Below are 18,365 nucleotides of genomic sequence, written 5' to 3' on the forward strand. Positions count from 1 at the left end.
CAAGTGGGGGTTCCATCGTACATCCTACGATACTTAGGTCAGATGTTTTTTTGTAAATGGAAAGGAAAACTAACAAAAAGGAACTGAAAAATAAGTTAGAATCAAGGAATTCTATGGTCCTACGATGCTTAAGTCAGATGTTTTTTGTAAATAGAAAGGAAAACTAACAAGAAGGAACTGAAAATAAGTTAGAATTAAGGAATTCTCTGGTCTTGGTGCTGTAAATCTTGTAGAAAGTAGAAGAGTTTTAAGATTGATAACTCAAAGAATTTTTTAGTTAATTTTACTAACCCTTTTCTCTGATGCTCTCTTTAGTTTAAGTAGGCTCTTGGTTGTGGGTGGTTATCTCCTTGGTTTTAGCCTACTCTTTTGAGCAGTTGGACCTAGTTGTCAATTGAAGGCGATTTAAAAAATTATGGTACATAACTTTCATAAAATATAGGTCATGTTGTCCTAACAAAAAAATTTTCATATCAAGATAGCACATCCTTAGGTTAGACAAACTAGTTTCTAGGTCAAACTACTTCACTTCCAGATTGGATTAGTGGATTTTTATGTTACTCGCATAAATTTCAGATTGTATTTATAAACTAGATCGTCAACATAAGCTTCAGGTTGTAAGTGAGGTTGTCCATGTAGGCTCCAGATTATACTTATAAATCAGGTCACCAACATAAGCTATGTACTCATGAGGTTGGCTTAATTGAGATAGGAATTTGATTAAAGATGTTCAAGTTGGGATTGCCGCCCTTGTTCATTTTTATGGCAAATGCAGGTGTATTGACAATGAAATGTGAGAAGATTTGGATAGTATTTTGTTTTAAATCTGAAAAAGTCTGAATTTTTTTTTGAAATCTAAATGAATATGTGAATGACATGCTTTTTTTTAAATAATATCTGAATATAAGTTGTATTTTGTTAATTTTTATGAATAAAAAAACTTTTTAAACATGATTATTTAATGTTTATCTCCTTACAAATAAAAAAATTAAATTTTATAATTTAGAAAATAAATATATTTTATAGAGATATTTTTAAAATATAATATTTATTTTTCATTTACACTTTTCTCATTCTTATTTTTTCTATTTAGATATAAAGTTTAAAAATCAGCTATAAATTAAAAAAAAAAAAGCAAGCACACAAATTTTAGATCATGTCTGAAATTAATACTTTAAACGTACAACTGCTTAGCCAAACAGATTCAATAGCCAAGTTAATAACAGCTTCTTCGTCTTAAATGGGTCAATGGCATTGAGTAAAAACATTTCTCACCCTAGGTGTAGAATCTTTCCCTTCTACCTGTTAGTCATATAAACACTGGTAGAAATATCGAACTGTACACAGCAATTTTGCATCAACAGAAAATGTAAGATTTTCCGCATTCTATAAATCTCTTTGGTGAAAAGTTTCACACTCCCAAGATTCTGCAAATTCGATTTTCATAGTCTATACCAGATTAGTGAGTCAAATTTCTCAAATGCAATAAGATGGAACTATTTTGGAATTTTCTCAGCGACCAAACACAACAATCTCACAATCATAATAAAGCAATGAATGAATAAACATTTGAAATCGCACTAAATGCCTGAAAAAGGGGCCAACCCTTCACTAAATTATCACATCAACTCCTTGTAATAGAGAAATTTGGCCCACATGTGACATGAAAATTTAAGAATTCCCCACTACAGTAAAGACACAACAACTAGAGGGAAATAAATAAATTTAGTGGGGTTTGGCATCAAATCTGGGTGCATGATACCTTAAAGCACCATATCATATAAGAAAGTTGATTCCACATCACATCTCATTTTCATAAGATAAAGAAATAAATTCCTCACTCCCCCATTCTCATTCATTCGCCACCCACAAACCCATCTTCTCAATAAAGATTTTGAAAGCATCGAAAGAAACTTTCCACCATACCCACTTATTGGGATCCACCTCACTACAGATTCCAAAGCATTAAAAATGGAACAAGTAGGCATATCAAAAGAGGAGAGGATAACAAAATTATTGAGATATTGAAAGAATATTATTGAATAACAATCAAATACATTCAATCTTTCACAATGTTTAAACAATAAATATCAATAATGAAAAAGGGGACAGCAATTAGCAAACCCCCTGATTCATAGAAGAAAAAATAAGAGACCTAGATTACAGAAAGTGTAGCACGAAAAATCCCCAAAACTGGGATCAATGTTTGCTAATACAGAGGGAGTTTGCCATTCCTTCCTGACTTGTTTCGTAATGAAAATAAATAAATAAATAAATAACTCTTGAAGTTAGTCTTCCTCTGGCTTGTATTATTACAATTATCTTCTTAACTGCATATCACAGACTAACCGAATAATAAATTAATATTTCAGTTTTAACTATGTCATACCGCTGTAAAAATGGATTGCTTGGCTAAGCAACAATCTGATCAAGCTGCAACTGATCGAGCCATGCTCCTAAATGATCACCGGATTCACTCTGAGGGTTTAAATTAGCACCCTCTGTAGGGAATGACATGCTTGAAGGTGGAGCTGGAGTTGTTTCTTTCATCTTTGAGGGAGTTTCCCTCATATGTGATTGAACTGTGGAAACATCGAGCCCCTCTCCATTGCGACCAAATGAATGTGATCTACGCAAGTGATTCAGTTCATCAGCCTGGATAGACCAATCTATTTTCATGCTGGGGGATTCCAATTTTGACCAGGAATTAAGCACAGAACCAATAGGACTGTCAGATTTGAGATCACATGAGAGCCTAGGCCCATGTTCACGTAAACTGAGGCTGTGTAATTGTTGCAGCAGCTTCTCACGTGGAGTAAGAGTGGATACACGAGGACTCATTGGAGATATAGGCTCCATCTTCCGAGGTGACATTCTACCGGGGGAAGAAATACCAAATGAAGCTTGCAAGAGAGGATGATCAACATTCATTGGAGAAAACACATTTGTGTTGATTGGAGATGACATGTTTTGCTGCTGCTGCTGTAGTTGATTGAGCACCATTGACTTATGTGAAGGAGAAAAAACATTTGAAGCAGCAAACTGATCAGAATATTGAGGAGATGAGATCTCAGGATAGGAAAGTTGATCAAGCTTTGTGGGTGTTAGCCTGTTCAAACGAACAGACATATTTCCTCCAGAAGAAGTACCAAACTGAGGCTGAGAGTGAGAAAACTCATTAATTAGCTGATTCTGCATTTCAAAATCCCGCAACATGCCAAGATCCTCAACTGGAATGTCTCTTGCATTGAGCGACGATCTCAATCGACTTGCTTGAAGGTTACTGCTTGGAAGATGCAAAGTCGGGATGTTTTGCTGAGGCCAAGCCATGGACAAGCATAAGATATCATTACTGGGAGACATTGGAGGAGTAAACGGAGAAGGTAACATGGCAGAAACAGCTGAAGGGGAACCAGGCAACATATTCATGGCCGTGGCTGACTGCGGTGATGGCATCCCAGATCCAGTAGATGCATAAAGTGGTCGTAGTTCATCTAATGCATGAGCGAAGAAGCACACCCGACGCATACAACTTGTGCCATCTTTGCAGAGTTTAGTCCTATACTGAGCTGGGTGGAGCCAGGACTCAAAAATTCCATGCGCATATTCACACATATCTCCACGGCTGCATGCCCCCTTACGATGATCTGGGCACGGCATACAACTGTAATGGAACTTTCTAGGGTCTCTTCTCCTTGCATTCTCACCCGGATGAGCAAAAGGGCACTCGGTCCAATCATGGGAATAAGCTCGAGAACATGGCCGGATCTTAAATGAATACATGCGGAATTCATCAGATGCATATATGCTGTCCTTGATGTCAGGAAGAGATGGATCGATGGGGTATTCTTTCTTCTCTGGTGCAACAAAAGCATGCACATCATCAGACTTGCAAGTAAGAGAAGATAAAGAACTATCATCCGAGGATGATGAAAGAGATGAACTAGATCTCAAATCGACACTTGAAACCTGCAGTTCATCAAAACTAACTGAACCACCATTCTTCAAAAGGTCTTCAAGGGACACCCTTGAATCAGGAACATTTGGATGGACAACAATAACATCAAATGGACGATTCCCATGGGCATCAGTAAGATTAGAATCAGCACCAGCAAATAAAAGCAACTTGACAACATCGACAGCATTCACAGATCCACCAGAAGCAGCACAGTGTAGAGCAGTGCTTTTATCCAGGCCACAAGTGAGATTTACATCAGCCTTGGTCAAAGACAGAATCAGTTTAACAACATCTACACTTCCATACTCAGCAGCAACCATTAGCGGAGTCCTATGCTGAAGAACTATCTTTTTCGACAAGCGTTGAAAAGAATACCAGAGTCCAACTTCACAGATGGCAGATGTGTCACAAATACATTGTTTAAAACCCTCAACATCATTATCAGCAGCAAGTTCAAGTAAACGAGAGAAAGAATGATCAGATTTCATAGTTTCAGTTGGATTACTCATATTTCTTTGTAGAGAAGGCTTGCTTGGTGGGGAGGCTGATGGAGCCAAAGCCTTAGAACTCAACTTCTCTGATCCACCACACATGATTAAATAGTTTTGAAAGAACAATCTGAAAAGAACAAATCCCACAAATAGTCAACTACTGATCTACAACACCAAGCACATGAAGAATATGCAGAATTCCAAAAACAAATCCGATTATGATAATGATTCCTTAGCATCAATTCCCCCACTCAAAAGATAATAAAGGAACATAACAAAAAACACCCAACAATCTATTTAACAAAATGAAGCTACCCATTGAAATAAATCAACTACGAAACACATAAACATAAAACTCACCAAGAATTTGCAGACAAGCAACGCGTACGGATTGCTTAGTCAAAAAGCAAAACAAGGAGTCAATCAAGATTAGAATTTCAGAAATATTTTTAGAAAATAAGTGTCACTGCAAATCCAAAAAGGGAAAGAAATAAAATCTCTCAATATATGCGGGAAATAATATACAGTCAATGATTATCGCCCAAGAATATATATATATTTTTTTTAAGTTTCCTATTCTGATCTGGGTAATAAAAACATAAAAGAGTAGCAAGAACAAATAAGATAATTTAGAGAAAATAAATAAAGAAATTCGAATATAACAGAAACAAAACCAACTGGTTTAAGTTACTAAATCTTGTAAAAATTTTTAAAAAAAAAATTTGTCACACGTTTTCTCACCAAACCAACGGAAAATCAAATCATAAATATTTTTTTATCCATTTTTGATCAACTAAAATCTAATTTCATCAAACAGTTCACATCACACTAACATACCAACCGCTGACACAAAAATAACAAAAAATAATAAAATTTAATTAACAGAGGTAAGTACATTCCATCTTAGCAAATTAAATTAAAAAACAAAAATTCAAATCAAATTTAAATGAAAGCTTACAGAATCAGGAGAGTGCGATCATTTATAGCAAAATCCACCAAGAACACATTTTGGGTATGTTTTTGAAAAATTGAAATTGAAATTTTGAGAGGTGAACTTTTGTTTCGCTTCTTGCATTCAAATGAATTTGAAATTTGGACTGAAATGAGAGGGTTTTAAAATATTTGGTTGAGAGAGGTGGGTGACCGGAGAAGAAGGTGAGAAAGAAGGTGGAGTAGGTGAGTGAAAGTGGGGTTAGTGACCGGATAAAACGGTAGAAGATGAAAAAGAAGGCGGGCGCGTTTTTCGGGTGGGTGGGGCACTAGATTTTTGGGATCTGAGAATCGGAGCCTTTGGGGGAGCGGACTTCGGGTACTGGTCAAAGTTCAAATTCAGTCAAATATAAAAGTTTTTTTTTTAAATTAAAAAAGAATGAAAAAATATGTTAGAATTATTATTTAAATTTCTTTTTTTCTAAAAAATACTAGATTGAAGAAAAATTAGTGCTAGATTAGTATGATTCTTTTCGTTTTAGGTGGCGTTTGGTTTGAAGAAATAACTGGCGGCGAAAGGGGAGAAAAATAAATGAAAAGAGAAGAAAATAGAAAAGAAGAAAGGGAAATTCAATTTGCATTATTTGGTTTACTATAAAATTCTAACTCAAAAAAAATTACAAATTTTTTATTTAGAAAATTTTAATCTTTGGTGTTAGACTTCCAATATTCATTATTAGTTTTTAACATTTAACTAAATAATATTATTTTAATTTATTTTTTAACACAAAGTAATTTATTAATAAATTTTATTATTTCTTTAAATTGAAATTAACATTTAAAATAAAAATATTAAAACTGGTCGTCGGAGAAGACACCATAGTCACTGCCGGAACTGCCACCATCGCTATAACATAACCAACTTTCAGCAGTTGAGTAGCATTATTTTGATCAAAATTTATAGGTCTGTCAATCCATTGCAATAGTTTTGCATGTTAATTTCTTAATTGGCCGGGAATTATGCAATTGAGATGAATCCAGGGTCGGCTCTAAAGTATGTGGGGGCTTTAGGCGAATTTATTTTATAAGTCTCTTTTTATTGAGCAACTTCAATACTAAAAAATAAAATAAAATAAAAGAGCTCATAATTCATTTCATCTTTCATTCTTTAATTTCAATAAATAATCAAGAAAATCTTAAAAAAATTTGAAAACAAAATCTAAAATTTACTTCCTTTAGAACTTATATAAAAATAAACAAATAGATAAATAAGAACAATATTATTTTCAAATAGAATATTTAGAATAGTAGTACATAGAAAGTTGAGATAATGAATTGATAATCGGATAATGAACATGGACTTTGTATTTCAAGAAACTAATTTTTTACTTTTTTGAATGAAATAATGCATGAAATGATTTTATTTGTAGAGAAGAAAGTAAAAAAAAAAATCATCTATGATTTTAAGACTATAAGATTCTTAATAGAAATTATAAGGAATGTTCAAAATAAAAAATTCTAATTTTAAATAATTAAGTTTTTTTTGAAAAATTGAAAAGGTAAAAAATTTATTTATTTTTCGTGGAAAAACTAATAATGAATGAATTAATGGTTAGATAATATTATTAATTATATCTATTTAACAATAAGATGACCAAATATAGATTTTTTAATAAAAAATTTTTAATTATAAGCTAATTATTAACTAGAGAGATGTCTAATAGGTTTTACGACCATGCATAATTTTTTTTAAAAATCTTTATTAATTAGAGAATTATTAATGAAATACTCAAAATATGAGGTCTTCCTAAAATTTGGGACCTTAGGCGATTTACTTTATTCGCCTATATTTAAAGTCACCTCTGGATGAATCTCAATATTTTGAGGTGGATTTTGAATAAATAATCACTTTGTTCTAAGGTCATCGATAGCACCATGATGTAGATCGGCTTACGACGAATCTGATGATGCCGACGGTGGCGTCTCAAACAATATTGATGTGGTGGACTGGTGCAGCTAAGCGACTACTAGCATTGTTGTTATATTTCTATTTTTTTTTTCTTTTTTCAAAATTTTAAGTTATAATATTACTTGCAAAAAATTAAAAATGATAATTAATCAATAACAATAAATAATTAGTAGTAAATTATAAAAAAGGTTCTATTTAGAAGTTTTAGTAAATTATAAGAAAAACGTTATATTTGGAAGTTTTGATATCTAGTGGATGAGGAATTTGAATTCTTACTTTTAGTGAAGAATCCACCCTTAATTTTACGGAATTTCAATTTCCATAAAAAGTAAATTCCACTATTCTATTTATAGCCAACCTAACAATGTAAAAAGGCATGGAGTTCAATGTCCTTTTCTTTCACCTCACCTGACACCTACAACTAAATAGAGTTTTTTGGTATAAAAAGAACATTTTTTAAGGGCTGTCATAAGACGTAACCCATTTGACCATCATTTTTTTTTTTGGGGGGGGATCCCTACGAATGTAAAAAGATGAAGTCCCCTCTAGGGTTCTTTTAATCAAAGGCATATAAAGCCCTTATAATCGAATTTCATTTTTAATATGCATAATTGAGTCTATTTTGAATTACACAACAAAACTCTTTGAAATTTGGAATAAAATAGTTCAATTTTTTTTTTTGGTTTTTAACTATCTGGTGTCCGGAGACCACATTAGGCCCCGACTACTCCAAATTCGGGCTGGGTGCTAAAAAAGCCCTCCCAACGAGGGCGACTCCCAGGGGACTCGAACTAGAGAGCAAACCCAATCGAGTCATCTAAGGGGTTCGGCCGGCGCCAGCTGAACCAACACCTCGTTGGTAAAATAGTTCAATTTTATGTTTAAAGCAAAATAAAGAAATCTAACTTTAAAATTTTAAATCAATATGCCTTTGGCTTAGTAAGAGAATACTTACTCGAACCCCATAAAAGTAATTATAAGGGTTTAATTTTTTTTTCCTGAATTATAAAATAAATGAGTAGAAATAATTTTCTCTTTTATTAAATGTGAGTGGAGTAAGCATCTCTCAAATATCTTTCTTCCGTTATGAAATAATCGAATATATTTCCTCAATTATAAAATAACTGAGTGAAAGTAGTATTCTCTTTTAGGAAATATAAGTAGGGTAGGCGTATATGAAATACTAAAGAATGTAAGTAGTAGGGATGGCAATGGGGAGGGGAGGGGAGGGGACCAATCTCCCCGTACCCATCCCCAATATTTTGCGTATGTCCCCGTCCCCTCCCCATCCCCGTTAAAATTATTTAAGAGAATCTTCATCCCCTCCCCGAATAATAACAGGGAATCCTCGAGGGTCCCCAATCCCCGAATAACTAATACATTTTTTTTGTTTTCGATTTTGAGTTAATCATATTAAAATAAAAAATTCAAATAAAAGTAAAGTTTGAAATATATCTTATATTAATATCCATTACAAAAGTCACTTACATTAAATTAGTAAGGAACGCAGCATGCAAGAGATACAAACTATCACGAACAAATTAATAGCCTAATACAAAATTGTTACAAATAAAATCAAATTTAGATTCGAAATTAATTTTTCAATGGTGGCGTGGGCACTTTATAAATGTGGACTATTCCCTTTACAACACAATAATTAAGTCGAAGCAAATCAAGAGCAAATATTAGATTAGATTAGATATTAAAATTGTGATTTGTTGTGGGCAATTATAACATCTAAAAATAAATAAAAAATAGATTTAAGATAAATAAAAAATAGATTTAAGTTTAAAATATTCAATGAATATTAAAATTAAAACAAATGTTTTGGGCTAATAGAATCTATCCGGTCTTTTTAATGTCCTAAATTTTTATTTAGGATTTTAATTAGTTAATTAGGCCTAAAAGTTTAATAATATAAATATTTTGATATTTTTTATTTTTACCAATACTTATAATTTTATAATTCAAATTTTATAATTTATTTACTAGTAATTTTAAAAATAAAAATTAAATTAAAAATTAAAATGGGGAAATTGGTAGGGGGTGAGGATTCCACCTCATTCCCGTTCCCTCCCCTAATAAGAAATTGAAAAAAAAAATTTCCCCGTCTCTTTTTCGAATAAAAAATTGAGTATGAAATTATCCCCATATCCTCCTTAAATGGAAAAAATCTCCGAATGTACCCTTTTTCGTGAGAATTTTTACCATCCCTAATAATTAAAAAGTAAACTAGTGTCTCGTGAAAAAAAAAAAACTTTAGGATTCCAAAAGTGGTAGACCTAACTCACATAAAGCTTGTACCGCACTAAAGGTTACTTTTTGAATTTAGTATAAAAAGATATCAAGAACCCAACTTTATCTTACCCAATCCCCTTGCAAGGTTGAGTCACTACTCACTTGTTAGAAGCTTTTATAAATCTAAATGCGTGAATAAGATTTGGATATTACGGTGTCTTTTAAATTCTCTCTCTCTCTCTCTTTTAATTAAAATAAATCTCGATAAATTGTAATGTAAAATTTAAAATAACAAATGAAGCAAATGATGGTAAAGGTCTTAACAACATAATTTCATGAATAATATAGTAGCATGTGCTTAGTATTTGATTATATGAGAGATTTACTCGTAACCAGTTCTAGAGTTGCATCTTGAAGATGAAAATCAAAATCATCCCCCATGCCATAACAACTTTTCAAATATTCTCATTGAAATAAATTGAAGTTAAAATTAAGAAAGAAAGAGAATTAATGGATGATGTAGCATCATAGAAGGTCATAAATTAGCAAGAGAAAAAAAATCCATGAATGAGCTATGGTGGGAAATTAAGAACACCAAAACTTTCTAAAGTTTTGTTTTATTGTATTATATAAAACAAATCATGACATTAGAAATGAAACTTATGTAGGCACTCTACTTTTAAGCAATATTTAGACATCTTATTAGGCATAATAATAATAATAATAAAACGGTGGAACATCTTTGTGTAATGCTCCCATGAAAAATATCGATCATAACTTATAAACACCCACTAATATGAGTTACTCAAGTTTATAAATTTACACAATTAATTCCATATTCAATTAAAATTACTTTAAAATATGTGTAAACTCACAAAAATCAACTCGAACCAAATCCAACTTAAAAGCTGAACTAACAAATTGATCTAATTTTGGATTGGTTTGTTTTGGGTTTTTTTTTTTTTTAAATTCAGGTTGAGATTAATTTGGATTTCTAAAATAAATTGATGCGACATTACAATTGGATCAATCAAATATTTTTACATGCAAAGCAAAGAGATGTGGCAATATATTTTTGAAGAATTAAAATTAAATTTTTAATCCATATATGAAAATAAAAAATGTATTATTGTTTTAGAAATAAGTATTTTTAATTTTTTTTAGCAAGGCAAGAGAAAAAAGAAAAAAAAAAGAGAGTACACAAATAAATGAATCTGACCAAAAAATAATAATTAGTCATTCAATTAATTGATTCCCTTGTTTATTACAAAATTAATTATTTATCACAAATTCACCTCTCTCTCTCTCTCTCTCTCTCTCTCTCTAGCTCCCCTTCCTTTTCTCTCTCTATCGGACAACCACCTCACCTTCCTGGAGCTCGCCGCCGTTGACTACCATGCCGACCACCACCGCCTCCGCCGTCTGCACCACCGTCGGCAACAACATCCTTCTCCGCCTCACCTCCGGCGAGCGCGACGTCAAGCTCAAGGCTCTACGAGAACTCAAGAACCAAATCATCGGCAACCGGACGAAGAAGCTCTCGTTCCTCAAACTCGGAGCCGTTCCCGCCGTCGCCGGAATCCTGTCCGACGCCGTATCGGCCGTTGATGTCGCTGATAATGATGAGAATGATAGGATTGTTAAGGATATTATTGTGCAGTCAGCTGCAGTGCTTGGCAGCTTCGCTTGCGGCTTCGAAGCCGGCGTCCGAGCCGTGCTGGACGCCGGCGCGTTTCCTAATTTGTCGCGGCTCCTTTCTTATACTGATGAAAAGTTAAAATTTCATATCTTTGATCTTTTTTTCGCTTGACTATTGCATAACTTTTAAATTCAAATTATCGCAAGTTTTAAACTTTTGAATTATTTTAGTTTCCTTGAACTCACAGTAATTATGCACCACATTGACCAATAATCAATGATCTAGTTTTAAAATTGGCAATTTTAGCGACATATTGATTCAAAGAGGTTGCTTGGTGGAGGAGATGCCGTTGCTTAAATCATATATGGAGGTGATGGTCTTTTGGACATATTTAGTTCCTCCAGTTTTAGTAATATCCCAAATGGGGATTATATTTCTGCATTTTGATGAAAGCTAGGAAAAAGGATGATGAAAGAGGAGATAATTTATGCTCTTCAATTATTACTATTGTTATTTTAATTACCAAGGGATTTCCTGACGTGTGTATTGAGTTTGAATGTGAAGATTATTGTTGGATCGTACTACCTTTAGTAGATAGGATGTTTGTGTGCTATAATATCCTTGATAGGCGGTCTTCATTCATCTAATATCATGCTCATCAGACCATTGTGTTACAATGTTGTTCTCCTAAAATTCCCAAGGTTGATAACATTCATCAAGCTATAGGAAGAGAAACTGTCAGAGCTATGTAGAATTGGTCTCACTGTAATGTATTGAATACTCAAAGAGATTTGTGTTATGTGTTAAGTGGGAAATATTTTTGTTTTGCACTTGCGGTGTTCACAGAACTGACCCTGTTTCGTGTAACTTTTTGTGTATGTGACTCTTATGGGTTTTTTTGGTTCTCCAGGTGGTGGATGCTGGTGCTCGTTCCCTTAAGATGATTTATCAATCAAAAATGGCTCCAAAGTATGATTTCCTTCAAGAGGAAAATATGGAGTTTCTTCTTTCGTTGCTGAATAATGAAAGTGAAAATGTTAGCGGGCTTGGTGCAAGTATTATTTCTCATTCTTGTAAGACAAGTCTAGAGCAGAAGTTGTTGTTTGATGCAGGAGTTTTAAAGAGGCTTACTAGCCTTCTGGGGGGTTCTCTAATTCAGAGAGATGCTAGTTTAGAGTCTATAGCTACAATTTTCAAAAACAATCCTGAAGTTGTTTCACAGTTTGTAGGACCTGACACAGGAAGAACTTTGAGTTGTATAATTGAAATAGTAAAGGATAGGTTTGCCCGGACAAGATTGCTGGCTTCATTGTGCTTGATTGTCATAAGAAATGCTTCCCCTTGCTATCTGCAAGATGTAGGAATCAAAACCAAACTGATAAATAATCTACTTGAGCTTCTTGATGATCCTGGTCGAGTGGGGGATGAAGCTTCCTTTGCTTTTTCTAGTTTAATAGCAGAAAAGGAAGATATGCAGAAACTAGCATTTGAGGTTAATGGCGTTGATAAACTTTACAACCACTTGCAAAAAGGCTCCTTACATCCCCGGCGTTTTGAGGGTATATTGTTGGCATTGGCTGACATGTGCTCAAAGTTGGAATGTTGTCGGTCTAGATGTTTGTCATTGCAGGTCTGTCGTGGTGTGCGTGTGTTATTTTAGCATTTTTGTCATTTCTAATTTTCCTGTTTTATTTATTCCTTTTCTATAAAACTTTGCTTGTATTTGCGTGATTTTGTCATTTCTTTTAAAGCATCATCACTATAAGACCTGCATTGGTGAATTGAGTTTCATATGTCTAATTGTATAACTAATAGTCACGAAGCTGCCTGATTCTTACTTGTCCTAGAATAGGCACCAAATATTATGATTTTCTGTTATTTTCCTTTTGCTGTCTACTAGCTTCTCTTTGGGCCTCTATCTCTAGAGCTTTTCTGGATACTTCATTTTTCTCCATCCATTTTACTGGTAGAGGATCTTGGATTGAATTTTTAGTTTCTTGATATTTTTGGTAAGTCAAGAGGACTTGGTTTTTATAGATTTCAGTAAGAGATATATTGTCGGCAAATGTAAAGATCTCTTCCGTTCTCCTCATAGTTTTTCTTAATCTTAATCTCAAAAAATTAAAAAAAAATGTTCTTGAGCTTTTCCTGATAGCTCGTTCTTCTTCTTGAATCTCATTTTACCCGTATAGGTTTTCCTTTGGTTTTTTTTTTTTAAAGCTTTTGAATAATTGTCAATCATATTTTTACAATCCATGAAAAATGGGTGGTTAATTTACTTCTTTTGAATGTTGTACCGCACAAAGTACAAAATTATAATGGTCAATGTTATGCTAAATTTCTTGAAATATAAAGGTACTGGGATTTTGTTATAATTGAATAAATGTAGTCAAATAGAATATATAATTAGTAAGCTTTCAAAATTCTTGTCTTAAAAACTTCACTGATTCACAGTTATTCTCCTTGAAAATAGGTATTGAAGTTGGTAGTTGATGCACTAGCTCATGACAGTTCTGATGTACGTAGTGCTGCTTGCATGTGCTTAAGAAGTGTATCTCGATCAATCAAGGTTTGCATTATATATCTTAAGCTTTGTGGTACCAAAAAGATTTGAGTTTGATACACATTCTTGCTGATAAAGTTCATTCAGAATTTGAGTGCAGGTTCTTTTATGAATGAAACAATTGTTATTCCCTTGGTTCGGCTTTTAGATGACACTTCTACTGCTGTCCAGGTTAGCACTTTTGTATTTACTTTTCTAGAAGAGTTTACTGTAAAATTTGCCTATGAACCTGATAGATTTTTTGAAATAACTTGGGTACATGCAATGGCATCTATAAATTTAACCTACTGAGTTTGGTGCTATTTTTCTTATTGTTTTTTAGAAAGTAATGGGACAGACAATATCTAATAGTTTTGACTGGCCCCGGAGTGTGGTGTTTGGATGGGAAGCAAAATGCATTCTAGCCTCTGGATGCAATTTGCGGGGGTCATCGATGCCGATTTCTGTGAAAAAGAACAAAACATATGAACTCTTTCTGATTGTTGCAAATAATTATTTGTGTGTAAACTGACGAAGACATTAATTCTTTCACATCAGAGCTCATGAGAATTGGCAGCCAACTTTATGATCTTGAATTTGTTTCTGGTGTTCATAGTATTGATCTTTATGAAAACACGGTTTGAAAGTTACTATATGGATGAAATGAGGGAAAAGTGCATTATAACTGTGTTAATAGTCTTCATACTCCATTTACCAGGTGGCAGCTCTTGGTGCTATCAGCAACATAGTGGTTGACTTTACGACTCGTCGGTCAACTTTTATACGTTTGGGTGGTGTGAAGCTGCTTGTTCAGTTATCGAAATCAATGGATTCAACTATCAGGTTAAATGCTCTACGGGCATTGAGGAACTTGATTTTCCTAGCAGAGGACAAGTGCAAGGAAGAGATATTTATGGAGCTTACAGCATCATTATTAGCAAGTCTCATCTGTGGTAATGACCTAATTTTGCTTCTGGCCTTCCTCATTTCTTTTAGCTATGGTAATGCCAAAAACAATTGAAAACCATTTTTTAATACTGCTTTTACACTGCAGATCCCGAACCGTCTGTCCAAGAGCAAGCTTTGGCTCTTGTTCGCAATCTTGTTGACGGACGTATAAACTCTGTTGAGTATATCTTTGCTGAAGATGGTATTATATTAGATGCTGTGGGGAGACAATTACGGATTGCATCTAAAGCCGAAATTGAGATACAGGTTAGGAGTTTTTTCTTGTTAGGAACGTCTGGGAAATTATTTTTGTAACCAGTGAATCCTATCGAAATGTTGAGGTGAATTGTGTATTTTAATTGCGACATGTTAATGCTAATCTATAACATGACACGTCTTTTATAATTGTGTTGATAAATACCTCATTGAATGAAGCTACACGTGGACCAGTGGGGCATGCACCCTCACCAACTCATTTATTATTTTATTTTATTTTATTTTTGGAAAATAATATGTGAAGAAATTTGGATGAATTTTTTTACCTCTAGTTATTCATTAAAATATATTTATGATGAATAAATTATTATTTTTGCTTATTGTACTGTCACCATTTCACATTTGTTAAAATCTTGCTCCACTTAGTATTTATGGTTAAAAAGTTTTTTATTGGATATCGTGTACAAATAACTAATCACTTTAAATCACACTCATATATACAATGATTTTTTTTAATATAAATGTTGTAACTAATTAAAGTACAATGCAGTAAGCTTTTGGAATGTGAACATGTGATATGAAGAACTTGTAAAATTATATTATTATTTTTATTATTTTTATTACATACTTTGTTTACCGTTTTGTCTTAATATTTTGCCCCCAAACAAAAAAAAAAAATTCCTTTTTGGCTTAATAGCATTAGTTGAGTATATACAATTCAAACTTCCATTTTGTTGAACATGAAATTTTTGAAAGGTTCTCTCACACAGTCTGTGAGAAAGTCCCACACAAATTCTCTGAGACTCTTATACAAATATATATGTTTTTATAAAATATAATATACCTATGGAAATAATAATTGTGATTTGATGTATTCATGTGATCCATTTAAGGAAACTATTTAGATTAGAACTTTAATATCTGAAAAGTTATTTCATTATTTTCATCTAGAAGAATGTGGCCATAATTTGTGCATGTTGAAGGTCTCCTGGAAATTGAGCTGCATATATTTTTTTTAAGTACTATTATTATACCGTGGCAATAGTAGCTTTCTACTAATATAATTAAGGAACTGCCAGTGGCCTATTTCATATCATCATGAGTTCTAATGATGAATCTATTGATATGCACACATAAAAGAACCAGTAACTAATTAATATATTTAGTTGAATTTGTGAAGACACTTCCTATTTGTTTGTTAAAATCGTGTGTTTGGAAAGTTTATACATAGTTGTTTTTCTTGTTTGATTACAGTTTGCTAATTGTTGCATTGCCATGTTTGGAATGTTATTATGTTATAAAAGTGTTGACACTATTGCTTATTTTGATACATGATTTCATTCCTGTGTTTTTTCACTGTGATTTAAGCATGTGTTACGATACTTTGCAGAAAAAATTAGCACAAGTTATTTATCATGTAATGTTAGTATGGTTATGTTACCTTAGTAGAGTACATATGAAATTCATCCCTGAAATGAGAGGAAGATGATATTTGTGAGGGAACCATAGGTGAACAAGATTTTAAATCAATATTAGATATCTTTTGGTGATTACTAAAATTAATTTTGATTTAGTAACTTGTGTTTTAGACTCTTAGTACATACTAGCACAGGTGTGCTTCTGGAAATTGACCATTTTCTTATCTAATTTTGTCGGTTGTGTCAATTTGTAACCAGGGTGCTTTAAAGGGCACGAGTAACTGTGTTGGTTTTTCTTTGAAGTAACTTGAATGTCTTATTTGGACCATGTGTGGTAACAGGGTGTGGCTGCATTTTTCCTTCGTACCTAACATATGATACCCGAAATCCTTGTCATGTAGGGAATGTATGTGCTCGGCAATGTAGCGACTGGGAAAGAGTCTCATAAGGAAGCAGTAATGGACCAACTCCTTCTGCGTGCAGAGAATAAGGCCCAGTCTTGTATAATTAAGTTTCTACAGAGTAATGACAGCCGCTTACGTACAGCTGCTGTCTGGGCTGTATTAAATCTCACATGTTCATCAAGTCCAGGTTCATCTGGCAGGCTTGTGAAACTACATGATGCTGGCATAGTTTCTCACGTCAAGAATATGGTGAACGATCCCTGCTTGGATGTCAAGGTCATTTATTTTTCATCTCTATCTGGATTTCTTATAGTTGTTTTGATGGTCTGCTTAATGACATCTAGATTTTCTTTGGTGCAGCTTCGTGTTAAAACAGCGCTAGAACAATTTAATAGTTTTGATGATAGCTTGGTATGATCCTCGATTTTCCTAGTGAAGTGATACCAATGCAGTTTCTCAGTTGTGGGTTTCACCTTATTTGTAAGATACTGTGCATCTTTTCACCGGCGGCTTCCAACAACAAGGTATGTGTTGGTTAAGTTCTTGTCAGCTTCAGTTACGGTTATAGAATTAGAGTACTAATTTGGTATTGCAACAGTCAAAATGAGGGCTTTTCTTGTTGTGCCTTCATTTGCTTGAGTATGCTTCGAATGCACCGGTGATCTTGTGAATAAATTTCTCTCTCTGCGTTGTTGTTGTTCCTCTTTCTGCAGGCCTCAACATCTTGCTTGCAGTTTTTGACAGTCAGAGCAGTAGGAGAGCTTTCTCATGTTGTAGATCCCTCCAGCAAGGTTTTATTTGTAAATCTTAATACCTTGATACATACATATTTATGTCCAATTTTTTGTATGTATCAGATCATTGTATTGATATAGAACTGTAATGTTGTACCATGTAACTTGTATATTGCATTTCAAATCTGCATCCATTTTCTGTAATTTTGAGCGAGAAATTTCTAGCGTAAAAACCTAAATGTTAGCATGTTGCTGTTTCAATAGCTTATGTAGAAGCTTTGTTTGTTCGGTACTATGTACACAAAATGTTACAATATTGTTATCTATTATTTTATTTTTTACGTGGTCAAAATATATATGGCTCAGGATTTGTATCTTTTTGAACGTTGAATCAAGGATATGTTCTTTGTTATTGTGTTTGGAGGAATGAACTAATTTTATGCCCAAACTTGGGCAGTTCTAGTGTTGCACTACTATGGCTGTGTTCTTGCTAAATGGAAACTCCTAAACCGTTAAGTTTGTCAGTGATCGAAGAGACAAAAAAAGGCTTGAAAACTTAGCCAATAACTGATCTGATTGTTCTGGGAATTATTTGCCCTGAATGGCTGAGTATGAATCAGTGAACACTACATAATCCCGAGGGTCATGGGGTGACATTGTTACTGTAGCCAAGCAAATGACAACTAGGAATTGGTTTTCTTTCTGAGTGGCAAGATTAAGATAGACGATTAGCAATCTGTGTCCCATTTTATGTCAGAATTTTTAACTTTGCTGCCTAATGTTGTCCGTTGAAGGAGGAGGAAAGTATTGCCAACTACTTTAGATTTTCTATGAAAAAGAACAAAAAAAAAAAAAGCACCCGAACTGTTAAGTTTTGC

The 18,365-nt window shown here is 33.4% G+C and overlaps 2 protein-coding genes across 7 annotated transcripts; one reads left to right on the plus strand and one right to left on the minus strand.

Moving 5' to 3' along the window:
* Positions 1–2,013: 2,013 nt before the first annotated feature.
* LOC102626761 (zinc finger CCCH domain-containing protein 56) lies at positions 2,014–5,565 on the minus strand. 5 transcript variants are annotated; one of them, XM_025095199.2, is made up of 4 exons: positions 5,408–5,539; positions 4,810–4,843; positions 4,464–4,576; positions 2,014–4,343 (listed from the first exon to the last, which is right to left on the minus strand). In XM_025095199.2, the coding sequence occupies exons 3-4, from the start codon at positions 4,549–4,551 to the stop codon at positions 2,413–2,415; spliced, it is 2,019 nt and encodes a 672-aa protein (XP_024950967.1). In that variant the 5' UTR covers positions 4,552–4,576; positions 4,810–4,843; positions 5,408–5,539; the 3' UTR covers positions 2,014–2,412. The 5 variants fall into 5 exon arrangements, with proteins under 5 accessions (XP_024950967.1, XP_006470613.1, XP_006470612.1 ...); XM_006470550.4 differs by lacking the exon at positions 4,810–4,843 and having other exon boundaries at positions 5,408–5,565; XM_006470549.4 differs by having other exon boundaries at positions 2,014–4,576.
* Positions 5,566–10,857: 5,292 nt separating this feature from the next.
* LOC102627617 (uncharacterized) lies at positions 10,858–17,863 on the plus strand. Of its 2 annotated transcripts, none has more exons than XM_052435106.1 (9): positions 10,858–11,358; positions 12,134–12,855; positions 13,699–13,794; positions 13,876–13,959; positions 14,486–14,720; positions 14,822–14,982; positions 16,751–17,029; positions 17,114–17,277; positions 17,467–17,863. In XM_052435106.1, the coding sequence occupies exons 1-8, from the start codon at positions 10,983–10,985 to the stop codon at positions 17,168–17,170; spliced, it is 2,010 nt and encodes a 669-aa protein (XP_052291066.1). In that variant the 5' UTR covers positions 10,858–10,982; the 3' UTR covers positions 17,171–17,277; positions 17,467–17,863. The 2 variants fall into 2 exon arrangements, with proteins under 2 accessions (XP_052291066.1, XP_024950857.1); XM_025095089.2 differs by having other exon boundaries at positions 10,859–11,595; positions 12,136–12,855.
* Positions 17,864–18,365: the final 502 nt, after the last annotated feature.

The sequence above is a fragment of the Citrus sinensis genome, chromosome 2 (genome assembly GCF_022201045.2).
Source record: "Citrus sinensis cultivar Valencia sweet orange chromosome 2, DVS_A1.0, whole genome shotgun sequence".
NCBI classification, from domain to species: domain Eukaryota; kingdom Viridiplantae; phylum Streptophyta; class Magnoliopsida; order Sapindales; family Rutaceae; genus Citrus; species Citrus sinensis.